This window comes from Microtus pennsylvanicus, chromosome 4, assembly GCF_037038515.1.
Source record: "Microtus pennsylvanicus isolate mMicPen1 chromosome 4, mMicPen1.hap1, whole genome shotgun sequence".
Taxonomy (NCBI): domain Eukaryota; kingdom Metazoa; phylum Chordata; class Mammalia; order Rodentia; family Cricetidae; genus Microtus; species Microtus pennsylvanicus.
This window is the reverse complement of record NC_134582.1, coordinates 20,079,480-20,101,507: the sequence shown is the minus strand read 5'-3', so window position 1 is coordinate 20,101,507 and position 22,028 is coordinate 20,079,480. Positions and strand designations below refer to the sequence as shown.

The 22,028-nt window shown below is 47.1% G+C and overlaps 1 protein-coding gene across 1 annotated transcript; it reads left to right on the top strand.

Annotated features, from left to right (window-relative positions):
- Positions 1-8,277: 8,277 nt before the first annotated feature.
- On the top strand, positions 8,278-20,319 carry Grp (gastrin releasing peptide). Its single transcript, XM_075970822.1, has 3 exons — positions 8,278-8,743; positions 14,563-14,789; positions 20,099-20,319. Exons 1-3 carry the CDS (start codon positions 8,599-8,601, stop codon positions 20,150-20,152), a joined length of 426 nt encoding a protein of 141 aa, XP_075826937.1. The 5' UTR covers positions 8,278-8,598; the 3' UTR covers positions 20,153-20,319.
- Positions 20,320-22,028: the final 1,709 nt, after the last annotated feature.

The following is a 22,028-nucleotide window of genomic DNA, read 5'->3' as shown; positions in this document are numbered from 1 at the left end:
TGCCATCAGCAGGCGATGTTTTCCAGGTTCCACAGAGTGCGTTAAACCTCCCCACTCCTACGCAACGCTCTGGATACCTACAGAGTACCTCTGTTTTGTCTCAGGTGACAACTGAAGCGGGACACACTACTGTGAACCTCAGAGGGCGGGGATAGGTGGCTCAGGCCTGAGTGATGACACCTAAGATTGTTCTCTGCATCCACGCACACACACATACCCATGCACACACCTACATCCACACACATATGCACACACATGAAGATTCCAATGTTGATGGGAAGGACTATGAGCCATTGCCACATCATGTGCGGTGAGGGCTGTTTTAAGCTCTTTTCCAATAGGTTGCTTGCCCTGACCTTATTCGCTCCATTGCCCTGGTGTAAGCAGGCTGGGAGAAAGCCTGTTCACACAACATGATGAGGCTTCAGCAGCTGGGCCCAGTGCTTTTGGAACCTCCCCAGGGGCCCTGCGTGGAGGCTTGCATATCCTTGGCCCTTCCAGATACCCTCATTTCGGCGATAATACAATATACCGGTCTGAATTCCTGGGTGCCATCAAGTGCTAGGCGCCATCAAGAAGGAGGGCAAGGAGATGGATGGATGTCTTCTTGATTTAATAAGTCAAATCAGATTCGACTAAATAGCATTTCAGAGATTTTTTCTGAATAATTTTGTCATTGGGAACTTGCTATAAAACTTGCTTGGCAACTTAGCCTGGCCTCAGCTGAGAGAGTCCAGCTGGAGAAGCTGGCCGTTGGGAGGGAGCCTTCAGGGGTGATCAAGCATTGTGGCTGTGTGGTCGGTTCTTAAAAAAAGAGTCTGTGAAGTGGTTTCAGAGCTTTCTTTGCAGAAGGAGCCGTAGCAAAAAAGAATCAGAGTTGCTCGATCCTAGCATGGTCTTCACCTATGCTCCTGAAGCTGTTACCTACCCCAGTCAACCTCAAGGTCACCCAAAGAATGGTTATCTTAGCTAGCTGAAGTTTGACTATCACCTTTGAAACCTCTCAGCCTCCAGGCCCAGTTGACCCAGAGTACACAATGACCCTTATGTTCCCAGGCCTGGGTCTTTCGACCAGAGGTTTACTGACGTAAGTAAATGTGGAAAATTCTGGAAAGGCAGCTTTCTCGTTCACCTAATCCCCTGGTCACTGATTATTTCCCTCTGGGAAGGAGTGAAGGGGTTGTGAGTTTGTAGTCATTCCCAGCGCTCCTGGCCCTCACCGTCCCTACTTTTAAGGAGACAAGAAGCCACCCTGGGAAGGTGTTCAGCACAGATGGGAAGCAGATGGGGGTGAGCCATCATTCCACGTGAGGGGCTGTTGGTGGACTAAGGTGTCTCCAGTCCACAGAAGAGCAGAGGCACACATTTGTAAGTACTCAAGGCTCTGTCAGGAGGAGAGGAGGGAAGGACAGATAGGCCTATGAATTAGAAGAGTATGGAGAGACACAGTTCTCTAGAAGATTCCCTCCATTGAAATATTTTTCTTTTTTTTTCTTTTTTTTTGGTTTTTCGAGACAGGGTTTCTCTGTCCTGGAACTAGCTCTGTAGACCAGGCTGGCCTCAAACTCATAGAGATCCGCCTGCCTCGGCCTCCCGAGTGCTGGGATTAAAGGCGTGCGCCACCATCGCCCGGTGATGATACATTTTTTTCAATGTAGGCTTGTCCAGCTATGACGGGGTGCATTCTCTAATCCTGGGCAAGTCTAAGGATGGACACCAGGAGCATCCAGTGAAGATGGAGTTTCAGAGGATGAGGAGTTAGGGAGTAAAAGGTTTCAACTGGAGACCCCTGATAATGCTTGAAGACCTTTGACGATTACAGCCTCCGGGAGCTGTTGGTTACAGTGAGTAGAGGCTGGGCTGCTGCTCAAATCCTACGATGCACAGACAGCTCCCACCACAAAGACCTATCCAGCTCCAGTTATGCACAACGTCAAGGCTGAGAAAGCTGGCTCAGGAAACTATAAGCATGGTTCCAGGTAATCACCCCCTCCCAGCTGTCTGGTAGCCCAGACGACGGTGGAAGTTAATTAACGACACACGAGGATTCTCCAGAACTCACGAGGATTGTGTGGTAAGAGTCTGAAGCCGAAGCTCAGAAGTGTGTTTTTCCCTTTAGACTATATTTTGGGATTCTGGCCATCTTTATTGTTGCCAAAACCATGATTCTGTTATTCTCTAAAAAGGCAGAATTTCTGTTCCCACTGCTTCCACCTACTACTGCACACAAGCTGGGAGGTGATGCACACAAATTGAGGGAGGCAGAGTGCGCGCGCGCGCGTGTGTGTGTTTGGAGCGGCGCAAAATAAGCAAACGGAGGGGTTTGTGGCAAAATTTACCTCAATGGCTTCTAAAAATCACCTCCCCCCATATCACTTCTAAAATTATCTTTCATAGTTCTTTTTATGTCTTCTGGGTGGTGGAATTTGTCAACTCCCAAACAAGCTACAAAGGAGCTTGTTTCTGCCAGATCACTCACGCTCAGAGCCCAAGGAGCAGATGGAGCTGAGGTTAGCTCTCGGATCTGCTGATTGCCTTCTAGGTCCTAGACAAGTTATTCAACCTTTCTGGACGTCAGTTTCCTCATTTATAAAATGGGATGGCCAGCTTGGACACAGCCCCTACTATATAGCAGACACGAATGGCAAAATTATTACTTGTATAGTCGTCTCCTCGGGAGACCTAGATAACATTTAACAGTGGGATAGGTACTGAAAAAGGAATTACGTCATCTTGGAACACACACTAACGCAGAAATCAGTCTGCCCTAGAGATAGTGCTCTACTGTTAAAGGCAAAAATCAAGCAGCTGTCTGTTTGTAGATACACGGCTGTCCACTAGCTCTCCTGATACCACAAGGAGGGAGGTATTGCCAGCTCATTTACAGATAAAGACCCTAAAACTGCAGCCCAGTGACTGGTCTGAGGTCACATGATAGCTCCTAACTGGCAAAGGTGAATGGGATTCCAGGGGGAACTGAGCCATGAGCCCCCACCTACTGCCTCCGATCCCACCATTCCCCTTTTCAGCTTCATACCCTGCTGGGGTTTGAGCCTGGGGAGTCTTGGAGCATCGTCCTGTACTAAGACTGACCGCAGACTCTTTCTTAGCAGCTAGTGTCTGCACAACTGGCATCAGCTTAAGGCCACCCTCCTCAGTAGGCTATGCTGATTTAGTAAAACTAGTCCCTTAAGATCCCAGCACTGAGAGGGGACGGGGACAGGGACGCAGGCTCCCATCCCTAACCCAGAAGTTATCTCCAATTGATCATTGGTCGTAATACACTTAAGGGGAGGTCTCATGCCCAGCAGTGGATGGCCAACACAAAGTGGGCTCAACAGTATTTTTGGAGGTTTTCTTTTTTCTTCCTTCCTTCCTTCCTTCCTTCCTTCCTTCCTTCCTTCCTTCCTTCCTTCCTCCCTCCCTCCCTCCCTCTTTCTTTCTCTCTCTCTCTCTCTTTCTTCCTTTCTTTCTTTCTTTCTTTCTTTCTTTCTCTCCCTTCCTCCCTCTTTCCCTTTTCTTTCCTTCTCCTCCTTTCTCTTTTTCTTCCTACTTTACAGGCATATATATATAATGGTTTCTGATTTTGTGTTTTTATGGGATTTCTATGTATGTGTTCCTAATCTGTATGTATTTCTTATGCTTTTTTTGGCTCTTTTTGTTTGTTTTGTTCTATTCTCGTTTGTTTGTTTGTGTTTTATCTTACTATTATTCTTAAGTCTTTTTAAATGTCTGTTTTCTAATGAAAGAGAGAAAGAAACTATGAATTTGTGTGGGTGGAGAAGATCTGGGGGGAGTTTGGGGAGAGGAAAAATCATAATCTATTTCAAATAAAAAAGGGGAAACAAACAAACAAGCAAAAACTAGTCACTTAAACTTACAGAGAGACTCCCAGCCTGGCATCTTCTACAGGCAGAGTGGTATAGATACACGGAGACTCCCAGCCTGGCATCTTCTACAGGCAGTAGTGTGGATACATGAATTATTTTCTCTGTTTGAAGGAGTCAAGCTGAAAGCATACATTTACCCCAAATTCCACTGTAAAGACTAATTAAAATTTTGGTGAACTGGCCTGATTCCCTGTGAGGATGCAAGTTATTCAACTGATTAGACACTCTTAGCAGGTAGTTCTAGTGTCCTGGGTGAATCAAAGTAAGGAGTCACAATAAACAGAGCCTGTTTCAACAGCAAAAAGTCCACCAAAACTCAAAGCTCATCAGAGAAAATAAGACCCATGAAGAAGGAGAGTCTGAAACTCGGCACACTAAAAGTCATGGAATACCAGACCCAAGACAACATGCCTCAGGATCTAGGGGGACAAGGCATGTTTATGGCATCCCTGGGTTCCTGCCATACCCTTGCATGGGAGTACAGCGCCACCCAGAGCCTGCAAGGTGGACACTGCCCCATGCACATGGATTCCTGAACCCTGAGCAGGTGTCAGAACTGTGTAGTGGAATGCAGACCAATACATAAGATCTTGGGGAGCCTATAACCTGGATGATGAGACCAACTCAGACTGGTCATGCTTCTCTTGGAGACCGGGAGTTTGGGAGCTGAGAAACAGGCTGTTAGCAGCAGAGGCAATGTGAAAGCAGCCCTCTGATAGAAGGAGCTGGGGTGGCTACAGAGGACTGTTAAGTAGGCTGCAGCTACATGGGAACGGGAATGTATCGAAGAAGTCAGTCACAGAGAGGAAACCAGAGCAGTCATACAGGGGAGGAAACACTTTACATAGCCTGTGTGTGGGAAGCCAGGGCCCACCACAGTCACCGTGAGGCTCAGATGAAAGACACAGTCTCTGTCCTTGGGCTTCCCCGCATCACCACTGTGGTCTCACAACACATCACATCCTACTTTGCTGAGCTAGCTTAAGCGGTTCTTTCTTCCCAGCATACAAATGGCCCTGATCAGATTATACCTTCTGAACCTTTTGATTCTCCCTTCAGATCATGCCATCCAGCCATCCTTTCTTTGAGCAGAACATTGTAAGGCATAAACTGGCCTAAAATCTTATGTCTCTAAGAAGACTTGTATCACATGCTTTCTAGGGAGCAGAGGCCTAATGCAGGAAGACAGTCTAATATGGAAAATGTCACCTGGTAGTAGAGAGAAAGTTCTGTAGGGCTGTGGTCCTAGTCACCTCACACAGAGATGCCAAGATGTCCCCTACAGTGTTGCCAAGTCAAAGGTGAATAAACACACTTCCACCAGCTAGCTTATTGTGCTGCGTGTTATTCTGTCTCCCTGTTGAGAAGAGATAAGCTACAAGTCTATGTGTCTGTCTAGGAGAGCTTCTTGCTGGCCAGTTCTGCAGAATTCAATCGATTTTATAGAAAAAAAAAGTTTGTAACACTTTTTTTTTTGTTTGTAACAGTTTCAAGCACCTCAGCCATTCTAAGAACTGAAGTTCTTAGCTGCCCCCTCTGCAGTGATGTGTTGAGAGCTGGTGTATCTCAGGACTGCGACCTCCAGCCTCCTTTGCTCTTGCCTGTGACTGTGGAGCTGACGGACCAAGGGCCATGAGCTGAAGAGCACAGTTACATGTCGGCTGATGTGAAAAGAAAAGCAAGAACATTTGCTTCATTTTCTCCCTCCTGCCAACTGCAACCCAGGCCATGCAGACAGGACAGTGCTCCTCTTGTATGGTCCAGTGATCAGTACTTGTTACCCATCGGCAACAGGATTAGCAACCAGTGTTGAACACAAGTCACTGGTAGCTATAAATAGCGTTCAGTTCAGTGGGCATTTTTCTTCCAGATGAGACTCATTTGTCACCTGGAATAACAAGGAACACTTGTGAGTGTGCCCAGGAGGATGTCGCCAGAGAGGACAGACAAGAAGGAAGAACACTGTGAAGATGAGGAGCATCAATGGCCTGGAAGTCTGGATAGAATGAGAGGGGAGAAAGGAAAAGCCAGTTAAATGCCAGGACCCCACTTCTCTCTGCTTTCTGGACCACTAGGATGAGAGGAATTGCTTTTCCCATGATGGCAGGCAGAAACCGGTAAAAGTCCGAGTCAAACAAAGCACTCCTCCTTCAGGTTGTTGCTGTCATGAATTTGTCTAAGAGATGAGAAGGTAACGAAGATGCTCTGGATAAAGGGGGCACTGCATTGATGTACGCTGAGGCAAGTTTCCAAGCTCTTTGTGGACACGCCCTTTAGGTGTCCCTGCATTAGAGAGAATGGAGGAGGGACTAAATGACATGAATCCTGACTCCTAGATACCCGTAGGGAACAACATTCTTGGACAAAACCGAAAATAGCAACAAGTTATCTTTCACATGAGACAGCTGCCTGGTGAGAGCTTTATCACAGGAGTTTAGCTTTCCCCTTAAGTCAGTGGGGTTAATTATTTCTAAAAGGCAGACCACTGGGTTGCCTTTAGAGTGCACCTAAGAAGTCACACAGTCAGGATCTATTGAGACTCATTCGATGTTTAACCCAAACACACAACGGCTTCACGTTCTACCTGGCAACAAGCGGGTGTCTTTCCGGTATGGAAAGCGACTATCTCTTGACCTGCGGGACACTGTGTCCACTCTCATCTTCTAAGTCTCTTCTCTGAGGGTGGAACGAGATGCAGCCTTGAATGGGACTGACACCCTGGCTGCCTGAGCAGGATGCAAATGTAACCACATGGCTCTGCTTTAGGTGACAGAAGGACCGTGGGCTGGGGTCTTTGGAGTAAAAGCTCCCAGGCGCGAGGCACAAAAATGGAGGTTTCCTAGTCATAGAAGAGCCATTCTTTTCGTGCGCCGACGTTTGGACTGTGGTTTTCCCTCTGCGTTGTAAGGAAAGCATCATTTAAAATAATCAGATTGGCTAATGTTGGGTGGCTGTGACCAACATACACAATAGATACAGCTTACTGGGCTCGTGTTTTCAGAGGCTTTCCATGGGATGCCATACATGGTGGAGTTCACAGTGGTGAGAACAGGGTGTGGGGGGGTAAGACCTGAGGTGCGAGGCCAAAGAAGGAGGCTGGAATCAGCATCAGGCCTAACCTTCAAAAGTCCTCCAGGCCTCACTCTTCTTAATGGCTACACAATCTTGAACATAGTGCCACCCCTACAAGCATTCAAAACACAAACAAGGTTCTCAGACAAAGGGGCTTCCTCCAGCATTTCACCTGGAGAGGAAAGGGCTCACGGCTCCTCTGCAGGTGTAGAAGACTCTAGACCTGATGATTCTTGGACAAGTTGTTCACTCATCAAACACACAGAACAGCCTGTGATCTACAGGTGCGTGGGGAAGCAAGACCAGGTCTCCAACAAGTCCCAGGGGTGCTGCTTGGAAGAAGCCAGTCTACGCCTGTTCAAGGTACAATGCCTGCTCACAGCCACCCTGGGGATGGGGTGCTCAGGCTGGGAATCCAAGAGAGATGGAGTCCAGACCCACTATAGGTCTCTCTCTCTCTCTCTCTCTCTCTCTCTCTCTCTCTCTCTCTCTCTCTCTCTGTGTGTGTGTGTGTGTGTGTGTGTGTGTGTGTATCTGCCATCCCACCCCTCCTCTTCCTTTTGGTTTCCTGGATCTCTCCCTCGGAATCGTATTACTGTATTTCCTTGGCTACTAAAAACAATCTTAAAATCAACATTTTTCTCCTCAGAACCAGACACATGCACAAAAATACATTTCCAGTCCAAGAAAACTGCCATGCAATGTGTTGTGTGTGGTCGCTTAAGAAAGGCACTGAGCATAGTATGCTGCCAGAAACTCAGACCGGGAGACTTCAGCAACCTGCTTGCAGGGAATAGTCAGGCCCCAAGCAGGGAGGCGGTTCACCAGCCCTTGGTAACAGGCCTCACCTCTTACAAGCATAAGCACAGGCCAAACCGTGGGCAATGACTTCCTACAAGCTTCTATTTATTGTCACATTGCTATGGTGCACATCCCCTCAGCATCGATGGAATTGCGCGGGGTGGGTGACCAGTCTGCCGAAGTGAGAACAGAAGGGGCAGAGGGAAACTGTTCTACAGAAGCTTTGCATATGTAAAAGTAGCTAAGGGACACTGAGTTAAGAGCTGGCAAGGGAAATTCGCAGGAGAGCGTCGTCCCCCCCCCCCCCCCCTGTTTCTTGGAAGCAGTATGTCTGCCAGGGGGCCAGTGTTTAATCGAACTAGCTTAGCTCTGTACACAGAGCGCATCTTCTTGCTTTATTCTGTGTCTGGCAGAGCAGGTGAGGCTGGTGCTGCTGCTGTTGCTGGGGATGGACAGGAGCAAAGCAATTCACCATATCGTGTTGGAGAAGACGTCTAGGATGGCAGAAATTAATCGGATGGGACTAGTAGAGAAAGGGAGATGGGTCAAGGTACACTCAGCCTTTCATTGCTCGTCATAGATGAATGGTTCACCGGGCAGGCATCCGGGAGCCCGGCTCGCTATAGGGAGACGTCAGTGCGCTCCGGTCCCGGGTGGAAGAACCCCCGGCCCCTCCCGCGCAGGCTTCCTTTATATAAAGTCCGGGGCCTCGTCGAGTCTGCAGCAGTGGCGCTCGAAGCGGCGGTGGCAAGCGCTCCTGTCCTCCTGTCGCTGCTCCGCTAGGACAGCGCGCTCTCAGCTTCACCGAGAGCCCTGAGGACTTCCCGCCGGAACCATGCGAGGCTTTGAGCTCCCACTTTTGCTGTTGGCGCTGGTCCTCTGCCAGGCGCCCCAGGGGCCAGCTGCTCCAGTGTCCGCAGGCACAGGCGGAGGGACTGTCCTGGCCAAGATGTACCCGCGCGGCAGCCACTGGGCTGTGGGTAAGTGTCCCGAGAGTGAGATCCCCAAGCTCCTATCCTCAGAGGGAGGGAACATCAGCTGGAGGGAACCTCTCTCCCCAACTGGGCATTTAGCTTGGGAGTTTGGCTTGGCTCCTTTCCTTCTACTGAAACACCCAGATCTCCCCTAAACTCCATCCCATCGTCTCTGGTTTGAGAAACCTGACAGGTCCCTTGCCAGTGGCAGACTGGTCCCCAGGTCCCTTCTCTCTAGTTTCCCACCTGTGAGCATTCCTTTTTCGCGGGGCATCTGGGGCAGTTGTGCCTGCTCAAACCCTCTCCCCAAACCTCTCAACGTTGCCCGCAGCTCACTTTCCCTCCATACCTGCTCAATGCCTCCTATTGTTTATCTAGCCTCACCCCTATTCTCAAACAATTTTGGGGGAAGCTAGGTCCCCTAGTGAATCCCGGATCCCAGTCCAGCTTGGTGGACTGGCTCCCGTGGGCTGGAAATCAGGCTGTGGTCCTACACCAAGCTGAACCACAAGGTATGGGGACCTGGGTGCAGCGTTTCCCACCTTGGGGTTCAAAGACTCTCCTGAGTTTTCTCACTCCTTCAACTCTCTCTGAAGGGAGGCTCTTTCCCTGGTCCTTACGCCGTCCCCTCCCCTCCCCCCAGTCCCTCCTCCCTCCTCCTCACTCCTTGCCTTGGCTGATTTCAGAGATCATGACTACTCTACAAGCTTATCTGGCTCCTGCTGCCCAAATCCCAGGCGTGTGGCCATCTCTTAGACCCGCAACATCACCCTCTTCCCTTTCTTTTTTTCTGACTTCTGCCAACAAGTCTTGTTGGGGTCCTGGGGGCATTATGCCTCCTCAAGCAAATGCAGCTTCCATGAAATGCTGAGTCCAAGGTCTCCTGATCTTTAGCCACTCCAGTTAATTGTGACCACCTTGCATTTCCTGGGAAACAGGTTCCTTCCCTAAAGAGCTTGAAGGAGTGTGTGTGTGTGTGTGTGTGTGTGTGTGTGTGTGTGTCCATCCCTAGTTAGGTACTTAGTAGCAGGGAACAGTGTATGGGAAATTTCTTAAACTCAGATTCTAGGTGCCAAAACGAGGCTGGATTTGGGGTGGGGATGAGATTGGAAACTCTGCCTCTGCCTCTGGACTTCCATGCTGTGTTTGGCCAGAGAGCACTGGGTTGCCATCCTATAGTTTTGGGAAGTCCTGGTAAAAGTCCCAGGGATGAAAGGATGTGTGACCTCTGAGGGCCTCTGGAATTCCAGGAGTCTGGATAGAGGATGGAGTACAGGTTGAAAAGGAACAAGCAGAGAGACCTGCATTTCTTGAATGAAGAACGTTGAAGAGGTCCCTAAGAACCCCAAGTTAGAGCTGGTCATTCTTAGAAAGGGATCCTCAGGGCTTAGATTAAAAGGCCATTGTCTGATGCAGCCACCATTCAGTGGGCAGGGAGGGAGAACAGACAGATACTCCAAACTCCATTATTTTTTTCTATCACCACACAAGAAGAGACGATGAGCTGTCATCTAACCCTTGGGGACTAAGAGCACAAGAGAGGAGGGTAGGAATCCAGTGTCTTATCTACGGTACCAGCCAACCTGAAACTGACCCACTGTCATTAGGGGCACCCCCGTCCTGGAGTATATAGGGTATGTCCCTTTGTCACTGTCCACAGTGGTCCCACAAACATTAAAAAATTTATTTTCAGATGAATTCTTCTCTGTTTAATAATTTTAGCTGCAGGGCATTGAATGCAGGGCATCCTCACATAAGCCAGCTCTGGAGCTCCAATCTCAGCCTCCACTGGGGTTCTATAAAATTTAGGCAAGTTTGCCAAAGGTGCCCAGCCTACCCTCCAATTTGCTATGGAGCCCAGTCAAGCCTCACGTTTGGGTTTGAGAAAGAAACACAAGACATTTTGGATAGGCGCTGTTGAAAGAAGGGCATCAGCAATGTGAGATTTAGCTTTAGTTTGGAAATGTCCTAAAACAAGGTCCATTCTCTCCCATGCCAGAAGACAAGTTGCTCAGGGCTGTTTTGGCTCCATTTGTTTGAATTTTGGTGATGCCAGGCGTGAACTCAGGCCAGTGAGTGCTCTGTCACTAAGCTACGCCACCCCTACTTACCTTTTTGGAGACAGGGCCTAACAGTGCAGCCCAGCCTAGCCTTGAATTTGTGATCCTCCTGCCTCAGCTTTTGTAGTGCTGGGATCACAAGCATTTGCCATCATTCCTGGCTTAGTGACACCCTAGAACTAAACCTCTGCAGTTGTCCACAAGGAAACCGTCATCACAGCTCTCTCAGGGAGTTGCTCTTTCCGGCTGAGGGAAGCAAGGGACAATGAGTCAAGCTTGGAAACGGCCCACACTTCTCCTGTGGGCCTTCGTGCTCACGGGCATATTGTGTGTGTGGTGAAAATACAGTCAACACAAAGACTAGGGACTATGCTCTGTGTGCCCTCAACATGCTCTTAGTGTTGGCTCTAACTTTGATGTGGAGCAGAACTCGGGGAGCTGAATTGGGTGATATCACCGTTTGGATGCGGACGAGTTCATACTTACCACAGGGCACACCAAAGACTGAAATTTACACTATGTGCTTATAAAGACTATTTTTCCATCTTCTATTTCCATACGTGTATGTGTGTGTGTGTGTGTGTGTTATAAATTTGGGTGTGTTCATGCTGCATATGTGTGTGGGGATGCATAAAGTAGACTTCTCCTACCTTATTCATTGGGGCAGGGGGCAGGGTCCCTCAATCAGATCCAGAGCTGTCAGAGGTGGCTGGTCTAGCTACCCAGCTTGCTCTCATCTTCTGAGACTGGAATTACTGGCAGGCCGCCAGGCCTGCTCATCATTTACACGGGTTCTGAGGAGCTGTACTCTGGCGCTCTCGTTTGCGCCGTACTTTAGCCCTGAGCCGTCTCCTCTGCCCCATAAGTACCATTTCTTGGAAGTACATAATCCTTTACATCTGAATGATATTTTCTCAAATTAGGGTAGTTTTCTAGTTTCAACGCTGAAGAAATTAATTTACATTTCAAACCTGCCCTTTAGTGGTATATTACACAATTTAAAGGTACAACACCTGTTTTTTTTTCTTTCATTCAGAGCAAAGCTTTGTTATTATTATTTTAAGTACCCGTCTTTTCTCTATATTGAGGTCTCCATTATTTTGATATGGATGTGTGACAGATGATGATAGGAGATGAAGTGGAAGTGGGTATCTTGTCCATGTTGCCATGGAGATGATGATGTGGTTGACAGGAGCGAGCGATGAAATAGGACCCAGGGAATGTGTGCTTCCCTGGGATGTTATAGATGGCGCACTTCCTGTACTAACCAGTGTGTGCATGCTTCGAGAAGAGGGCAGCTGAGCCGCGCATCCCCAGCAGGCAAGCACTGACATTCAGTCTAGCGTCGTCAGGATCTACATTAGGTCAATAATAAGATGGGCGGCGGCTCTATTTTCCTGTTAGAGAAAAGTCCACAAATGTATTCCAGCACAGCAAAGGGAAGGTCTCCATCAAATGATCCCCGTCACCCCACTGCTTTATTGGCAATGACTCTTTCCTCGTTTTTAGCATCCTAACTAGATGACGGGCGATCGGAGAGTGACTGAGGTGATTACTGTGGGCATCAGAGTTCCAGCGCTGTCTTCTAGCCACCATGATTCAATTTCCTCCATGTAACTAGAGCAGATGACACAGCAGCTTCCTAGGAAGCTGTGCAATGTGATCACCACGCAGGCCAAATGGATGGCTATTTAGTGGGCAGCTGGGCACCGGGCTGACCCAGCAGATGACTGGAACGATGTAAGAGTCTCATCCTTCAATTGGGACAGTGTCCCTAACAAGCTCTTCAAGCAGTGTGGAGTCGCCTGAGTGGCAAGTACTCACTCAAAAATCTCATTTGAAGGCTGGAAGCCTGCCTAATAGTCACAGAATTAATTTTTTTTTCAATTCACACGATAGCATGATAGACTGAGATACGATCCTCGCTCTCTCAAAATCTCATTTGAAGACTGCCTAACACTTACAGAACTAATTTTTTGCTATCCACACGCTATCATGATATACTGATAAATGATCCTTGCTCCATGGGACACTAGCTTTTCATAAGCCACAATTTTCTTTGCAGATCCCAAGATAATGCTCTGCTGGGAAGGTAAAAGACACTTCAGAAACAGTTTCCTGTGTTTGAGATGAACTTTTTAGCCTTGTTATGATCCTAGATCCTTTGCCTATGTCTCAAAGGATTCAGCAAGTCTCATTTCACCATCCCACTATGGTGCCAATCAAATGAGAGTACCCACGTGCAAGCATTCCGCAAACCGCCAATTGCAGCTCATATGACAGGCATAACGAAGGTGGACAGAGGCGCTGCACAGGGTCTCTTTCCATTTTAAGTTATGGACAGTCATTCAAGCTTTATTCCTGCAATGTTTCCCTGGACAGCGCCTAAGGCCAGTTAGTGCTGCAACCACGAGACTTTTATTTTTCTGGACACTTTAAATCAAAAGCACCAAAAGCTTAATAATAGAATAAAGCGCGGTGTCAGAGAAAATGGGAGCGGAGAATTGTCAAGTGCGTTCATCTAAAGGATGAAACTGTTAAGAGCTCAGACCTGACTAGGTGTGGGGGTTGCACCTCTTCATCTCAGACCCCAGTAGGCAGAGGGAGGCAGATCCGAGTGAGTTTGAGGCCAGCTGGAACTACATGGTGAGACTCTGCCTCAAAAACAAATAAACAAATGGACGAACAAACAAAACAAAAATTTGTGTATTTGGGGTTTGCACTTGCCACCAAGTTAGACTAACAGAGTTCAAGACCTGGAACCCACATTGTAGAAGAAGAGGAACAGCTTCCACAAGTTCCTCTGACTTTCACATACACGGTGTTCTCTCTCTCTCTGTCTCTCTCTGTCTCTCTGTCTCTGTCTCTGTCTCTGTCTCTCTCTCTCTCACACACACACATACACAAAGACACACACACACTAAATAAATGTAAAAAATATGTGCAGACCTGGGATTGATCGCCCACTTCTTAAATGTGTGAATATCCCTGTTTTTAGTACTTTGGCCTCCTTCTTAGGATTAACTAATTAATTAATTTATAAGGCTGGCACATGTGCTAGAACTACTGAGAGAGTCTCGGGGGCCCCAAAGAAACCTCCAAACTGATGTGGCTGCTGAACATCAGTCAGAACTTGCTTTCTGACTTGCTTTTCATTACACTCTTAACCCACCATCACTTCCAAGTGAGTTTTCTGGATTCAATTTCAGCTAAAATTCAGAGAAAGTTTAAATGAAAGATTCCTTTGGTACAATTGTATTACAAATAAGAGAAAGGCAACATTAAAAAAAAACATACAAAGAAACACATCAAGACTTTCATTTTCAGCAGAAACTTGAAATTGGTGGTGAGAGACGTCAGGATTCTGCCTTTCAGCTGGACACACAGAATTGATGGGACTCCACATCTGGGAGCTTTTTAGATGTGATTTGGCCTGCCCTGTTCCTTTCATGGCTGATAACACCGGAGGCTGGGTGCTACAGCCCTTGTCTGAGGTCCCCCTACTAGTCAGTAGAGGTGCTGGAGCCAAATCCAGGGCTCCTGAGTCACACACAGGTCTGAATTTTGTTCATTTCACGCCATGTTTTGAACAGAATATAAAGTCTGTGTGCTGTGTATAGACCAACTCTTAATAGCAAAATAATGTCCTTTATTCTGTCTTTACCAGGAAGCAGAACACACTCAACCTGCGTCCATTTCGGTCTCTCCTTCCTTCATTCCCTTTGGTTAAATCTGTGGCATCCTGGGTTTGTTCTGTTTTTATAGGACACTTAATGGGGAAAAAGAGCACAGATGAGTCCCCGTCCCTGTATGTGTCTGAGGGAGACGGCCTGAAGGAGCAGCTGAGGGAATACATCCGCTGGGAAGAAGCTGCAAGGAATTTGCTGGGTCTCCTAGAAGCCTTGGGAAACAGAAGCCATCTGTCACCACAGCACCAGCCTACTTGGGTTTCCGAGGACGGCAGCTACTCGAACGATGTTCAAAACGCAAAGGTGAAACAAACATACTTCAGAATTGGGGTGGGAGGTATCTAGGGAGAGAGTTCACGGGGGGATCCGATCAGGGGAACAGAAACTGCCTGTTATGCACACTGGTTACCTTTTCCATTGCTTTACAAAAATCCCTGACCCAAAACAGTCTGAGAAAAGCTGGGTTTGCTGTGGCTCACGGTCCGAGGGTACAGTCCATCAGAGTGAGGAAGGTGTGGCGGCAGGACCGCGAGGTGGCTGTCATGTGTGTCACAGAGAGATAGATGCTGGCACTCTGCTCATTTTCTGGTCCCCTTTCAGTCCATCCAGGACCCCAGCCCTTGGGGTGATGCCACACACACTCAGCATGGGTCTTCCCACCTGTGAAGTATTTTTTTTGGAAAATAGCCTTACAGATACACCCAGAAGTGTGCCTCCTGGGTGATTCTAGATCCAGTCAAGTTGACAGTGTAATTACCATGGTGGGAAGTCTTTACGTGGTTACACTAAGCCAGCACCTATGTGTGCTAAGCAAACTATCACTCAATTTTCACGCTATCTTTTCTTTTGATAGAATAGTTTTTCTCTTGGAAGACAACACTAAGGTCCAAAGTCCAGTTTAGGAGGTTTTTTTTTTATTAGTAATTATGCTTGTTTTAAGCGGTGATTATGGTTTTCATGAGAATTTTTGTTTATTTGTAGCCCAGGCTGGCCTGTAACTAGAGACTATTCTGCCTCAGCCTCCCAAGTGTTTAGGATTACAGGCGTATGCCGCCACCCCTACTTCTTGCCAGGATATTTTGATAGTGAGTCAACAGATAGTACTTGAATAAATTCTTGAGGGTTTATAGAAATGTTCATTTTTTATATGCACTAGAGAAAGAAAGGTCCTATTGGCAGATATTTCTTTTCAGAGGAGCGAGTTCTTGTTTATATACACAGCTGTATTTTTTTCTACTTATTCGAGTTCTATTCTAATATTCAAAACTCAGGGAGTATATCGAAGCCAACGGGTTCATTGGTATATAATAACACTAACGTGGTGGTGCTTAGGTACAAAGATAGCATATAAGTGAGGCTGGATTTTACGGGAAGCAAGGCAGCTGAAATGAAGGATCCATCACCAACTTCTAGCACACATACAGGAGAAGGTGAACGTAATTCATGAGAGATGGGGCATCCTTTCTCTACTTCCTGGCCTACTGCAGCTCTGCCCTGCCCTCCCATGATGGACGGAGGAAGACTGTAAAACTATAAAGTTAATATTTTCTTCCTTAAAAATAATAATGTGAGGGTAGAGAGATGGCTCCGTGATTAAGAGTGCATACTGCTCTTGCAAATGACACAAGTTCAGTTCTCAGTACCACGTCTGGCAGCTAGCAATGGCCTATAACTCAGTTCCAGTGGATGCCCTCTTGGGGTCTTCACTCATTGTGACCAAACCCGTACACTGTAATCCAGCTACTAGGGTAAGTAATTACCTTATTTGACATCACACTCTCAGGAATTCTATTTATTTATATTTTTTGACATTAGTAATGAATCCAGTGTTTCGTACATGCTAAGAGTATCCTCCTAAGTAGAGCCCCAGCCCCTGAATTTTGAGGGCACAGGGACAGAATCAGACCACTTTTTAGTGATGATACAAGAGCAATAGCCGGACTTCCACCTGCTTGGGACAGTATTGCCCTGCAAGTCCTCTCCCAGGAAATGGCACCCACTAGTCTTAACACATGGTATGCAAGATGGAGAAGGTGGCCTTGCTTTGCTCTGTTCCTGGAAACGGATAATTGCTTGTCACTCACTCACAGAGCTCAGAGATCTCTCTGCTTCCCCCTGTCACGGTGGTAAGCTCTTTGATGGCCTTTCCCAGAGGCCCAGGGCTAACCTTTTGGGGGGAGATCCTTTCTGTTTCACTCCCCTCCCATTTATTGGAAGAGTTTTGATGTTAAATGCAAAGTAAAATCTCTTTTGTTGCATGAAACACCGAGAGAGAGACAGAGACAGAGACACACACAGAGAGAGAGCCTTTAGTAGCTTTCATTCAAAAGAAAAACAATCTAGATGAAATCAACCCATAGAGAGATCAGTCCCAAGGTTGCACAAAGTTCCGAGTCGCTCTCTAGAAATGGCCTTGCAGGTGGTAGGCTGTCAGCTTCCTTGTTTGTCAAAGGCCCATTTGCTCAGAGGATGCTGGGAACTTGTAACTGACTCTCAGCCCCTTCCTGGCCACACACTTTTTCTTAGTCTACTGTTTTCCTGGAGTGGATATTTAATAACTGTGTGGTTCTCATTTATTTGAAGAATGCAAAACTCACAAAAGCCTTACAACCCTCAAAGATAAATTTCTACAAGCATCAAAATGCATATGCCCTCATAGGTCATTCATAAAACCCTCCGGACACACAATGTGTCATTCTTCTCCAGTGCTTAATTTTCTTTAGAAATTAAAGATATGTTTATATTTTAGGTGTCTGGGTGTTCTGCCTGTCGATATGCCTTGTACACCACGTGTGTGCCTGGCCTTGCGGGTCAGAAGAGGGTGTTGGATCCCCCGGAAGTGGGGTTACAGATGGTTGAAAGCATCCACATGGGTGCTGGGATTCAAACCCTTGTGTTCTTAACTACTGAGCCATCTCTCCAGTTCCAATGGTGCTTCCCTTTTCTGAGCAAACAGCAGCATGCAGCTGGGATTGCCTTGTCCCCTGAACTTGGCTCTGCCAATCATCAAACTCCTTAAAAATTCAATTCCTTTCTCGAGGGCCCCCAATGTCCCATATTCAGCAGAATATTCAAGGCTTTAAGGAATTAGGAAAGCGTAGCTTTGCTGAGGTCTCCGTGTGGCGATATTATAGGGAGGACGGAGGGGCAGTCATGGGAAGTGACTACTGCTCCCACCACTATGGGTCATTTTTTTACTTAGCCAGGCCTTGCTTTCTGATCTATCTTCTGATGTGCTGTTTTTCTTTCCCCAAGTCCAAAACCCCATCCCATTTAATTCTACCTCTAGTTGAATAATTAGCTAGCACACACACCAGCCCTATTCTCTTGGATACATTTCCCAGAACTGTGGAAAACAAATTTAGCAATGAGTTTAGTCTTCACCAGAAGCAAACCAGTTTATTGCTTCTCTTGCTTTGGACATTTTGCCTCAATGAAAATATGTTGTCGTGAAAAACTGAAACCATTTCATAATTATCTTATTCAAAAAGAAAGAGTGCTGAGAGACCTGGTCTATTAGAAATCCATCTATCTCCCAGGGTCAGAGAGAAGCTTAATAACCTAGCCGAGAACCAGTAGAATTAGCTGCAGGAGCTTTCAGACGCTGAAGGTCTCTGCTTAAAATTAAAAACTCTCCACACATGCTCTCCTCTCTCACGGCAGCCATAAAACACCGAGTCCTGTTGCCAACTCGCCCAGAGCTGTAGTTAGAAGCTGAGAATTTCCTATGTTTTGGTGGCAAAGATACTTACTTAATTCAGAGCGGTGTGTGGGAATGTGCGCTGACAGGACACTCCTGGGTCAGAGCAGACAGGCCCCAGAGCTTTGCTAGCAAGAAAGGCCAGGCAAGTTCCAACTAATGTTCAGCTTTCTTTCTTTCTGTCACTTTGGAGCCTATCCTGGAACTCACTCTGTAGATCAGGCTGACCTTGAACTCACAGAGACCCCCCTGTCTCTGCCTCCTGAGTGCTGGGATTGAAGCTGTGTGCTGCCTCTGCCCAGCTTGTTCATCTTTCTTTTACACATTCTTCTTTCCCCGATCCTTTAATGCTTTCCTGAAATTAATGGAATTTCTACCCCCACGGATTCTACAGCATGAGGTAGGGATCATATCAGATCCGGGGCTTAACTCGTAATCTTGGCCATGATTGCGGAATGTTCTGGTAATCAGTGAAGAATTTCTCTGTAATGTAGACCTTGGCCACCACCCTTTGCAGTCTTGGGCTTTTCCTTTTATTTGTGGACGTGAACACAGAGACTGGGGATGAACTGAGAGATGCTGATCAGGAAGGAAATGGATGTGTAGATTTGCTCGGAGGTCATTCCAATAAAGGCAGTTCCTCAATAGAGGGTTCCACTCCGGGGTGTGTCAAGTTGACAACCAAGATTAGCCATCACAGGCGGAATATTTTATTCTGGCAACAGAAAGGAAAGTAGAGCAATTCCCACAGGAGTTTCACAGAGAGAGCAACATAAACCAATAATAACCGATAATAATCCTCCAATGACCCCACCACCTTCTGTGCAGGAGGAATGAGCTCTTCCCCACCCCAGCATCTCTGTCTGCCAGATCCTGGTCCTTTGAGCACTCAGTTTTTCTCTCCCATTTTCCTTTCTACTCCTTTCTCTTTCTTGAGCTGAGCTAAAACTTTCAAGTCAGCCTTTTGAGGGTGGGGCTTCCTCCTCATCCTCAGCTGGCTCCTTTTATGGCCCTTGGCAGTTCTTAGGCTGGAGAGATGGTGGAATCTAAAGGCTGGCAGTCTGGTGGTTGCAGTCTTGGTTCTGCGGGAGGAAGAGGAAGCTAATTGGCTTGTATGGGAATCCATCCCCAGCCCAGGGCTCATTAGCATCTGCAGCACACAGCCTGGAACTGCAGAGTAGGTACCATTTGCCTAAGAATAGCAGCACTTCCCTTATTAGAAACCGGTGGCCAGTCTGGAAGCAGGACTAAATTGCCAGAGAGTCTTGGGAAGATTAATAAACTCTTGTCTGGGTTAAAAAATAATAAGATCCAGCTGCTCATCTCTTTGGGTAAAACTTGCTGAAGGGGAATACAGTTTTTAAAAACCCTGTAACTATTTTTCCTTTATTCTCTGTGAAATTGAGCAGAAGCCACAGCAAGCAAATGGCAGTAAATTTAGAATTTGGGTGGAGACCCAGATGAACTCCTCTTCCCGAGCTGCCCACACTGCTATCCTGTCCTGCTTCAGTTTGTAGATTCCAAAACGAACGAGCTTTAGCTAGTGTGCAGTGTGTGTGTGTGTGTGCGTGTGTGTGTGTGGTGGGGGGAGTAGCATTCCACAGTCCCCCTGCCTATTTCCCTAGCTCTAAATAAACCTTTAACTTTCAACAATGGTCCAAAACACACCCAAGGAATTAGATCAGAAAAGTTCGGCAGGCATAGCATGCTTCTCTAACACTGTATTTAGAATCCCCTAGAAAACTTGTGAGCACAGGATTCCTCACCAGAATTTCCAAGTTAGAAAATTTGGGAGTTGACCCAAGAATTGCCTTTCTACCCAGTGATGCTGATGGTCTTCCGGGAATGGGTACCACTGGACTTCCCCATCACCCATGTGTGTACATAACTATTTCTAATATATTTTTTGAAGTTGGTGGACTCTCTGCTCCAGATTCTCAAGGGGAAGGAAGGAACCTCCAGCTGAAGGGGCAATGACAAGGACAGCTTCCAAGGAGCAAAACAAAACCCTTCAGAGACTGCACTCCGCAAGCATCAGTTCTACTGGACCATCAACCGGATTCTCTTTGTGCAATTTACTTAACGATTCCTGTATCTTTCAACCACGACTAAACTCATGATTTTCAAGCAGCATTTCTGGTTTGAACTTGTTTCTGTGAACAGCCGAGAAAGCGTTCCAATGAATACCTTTCCCAGCTAGGCTTTTTGTTGATTGGATTCAGGGCTCCAATCTGCTACCATTCACAATAAAAGCTTAATTAATCGCATTGCCCAAAGGGCAACTTGTCCTCCTATTTCAACTCCAAATGAGAAGAGAGGCTGGCAGAGCTCAGAACACACCTTGACCATAGACTTTCGTGCTCACTGATTAAGGCAGGAGGAATCACCAGCTGTCACCTCTGAGGGCCGCTTAGCGAGTTCTTGCAGCGAGTAATGTCATCAGCTGGGCTGGGCTGGGGATGAAAGCGGGTCTTCACCATAATTTCTTAGTGATTCCCTTATCTTTAGTCCTTACCCGTGCAACTCGGTGTGTTGCTGATGCCATGATACGTTCTTCCTTTGAGATGGTCCCAGGAGCTGAAAATGCTCACCTTCCTTTAACAGATGAGGAGACAAAAGATCACAGAGGTCAGGTGACTTTCCCAAGGTCATGTGGTAGATGGAAATGGAACCCAAACATGTTTTCTGTATCACCCCATCTCAAATCTTCTTTCAGCACATGTAGCAAGCAATACTGTTTTTGTTTTTGTTTGTGTTTTCGAGATGAGTAGGGGTCCACCAGGCCGGATCCACTCAGGTTCCCCACAAAATGAAAAGATGAATTCAGAAGACTTCCCTCCTGTTTTCGAAGAATGAGGCCTGGCTGTCCATAAACACTCCCCGGCCCCATTTTTATCATGACATTTGCACATGAACAGATTTTGAAACTTGTTGCCATATGGTTCAGACTCTCTTCTTAGGAAAAATTGCATTTGAAACCTTAAAAAGATTTATCCCGCTCCTGTTGCATCAGCAAAACACTAAAGAGCTGATGTGTTCTAGTGTCTTTAAAAACCTTGTTGATTCCAAACTCACCCAAACTGAGAGCTGCAAGAAACATCTTCCCAGGGGCTTGACTGCATTAGGTCCCCTACCCTCTGCCTTTGGGCTCTTTGGGGCCTCTGTCACAAGAACCTCCCAGGGCAGGGGACACGTTCAGTGGGTAATTATGGGTGTTTATTGCACAAGCACAAATACCTGAGTTTTGTACACAGCACCCACATAAGGAGCCAGGTGTGGCTGTTCCCACTCTGTAACCTCATCCCTGTGGGGAACGGGACCAGGAGGATTGTTGGGCCTTGCTGGCTGTCAGTCTAGCTAGAGGTTCAGTGACAGATGCTGTCTCAAGGGAACAAGGCAGAACATGGCAGAATAGGGCACTCACTACCCTCCTTTGGCCTCTGAGTGGGCACTCACACACTCAAACACACGCCCCCCCCACACAACCATTGAAACTGAACTAAACAAACATATAAGCTTGCTCATGAGTTGTGTCAGCTAAAACCGCATACTACAAATGAAAGAGGGTAAACATAGAAGGCCCCGCCTTCCAACAGAAAGAAGAAAACACTCACGCAGAGACCCTGGTGAGGCCTTCCCTAACAGCGGCATCATGGGCAGACAAGGAGCCAATGGAGGAAGAACCCCAGGGAGATTACCACTTGCTTGCTAGGGTCTCCTGAAAGCAGATGTACATCCTGTGTTAGCAGAAGTCACTTTTCTTCCTGGGTTCTGGCAGAGACATAAGAGCAATTCTCTCTACTCTGCTGTCCCTTGCAGGGCCCCTTACTGTCAAGCTCACT

What these genes read in the sequence shown, in the direction of transcription:
- Grp (XM_075970822.1), top strand. Translation starts at nt 8,599, where the DNA reads ATGCGAGGCTTTGAGCTCCCACTTTTGCTGTTGGCGCTGGTCCTCTGC. An exon ending in CGGCAGCCACTGGGCTGTGG is followed by an intron (nt 8,744 to 14,562) that starts GTAAGTGTCCCG and finishes CTGTTTTTATAG; the next exon opens with GACACTTAATGGGGAAAAAG. An exon ending in ACGATGTTCAAAACGCAAAG is followed by an intron (nt 14,790 to 20,098) that starts GTGAAACAAACA and finishes TATTTTTTGAAG; the next exon opens with TTGGTGGACTCTCTGCTCCA.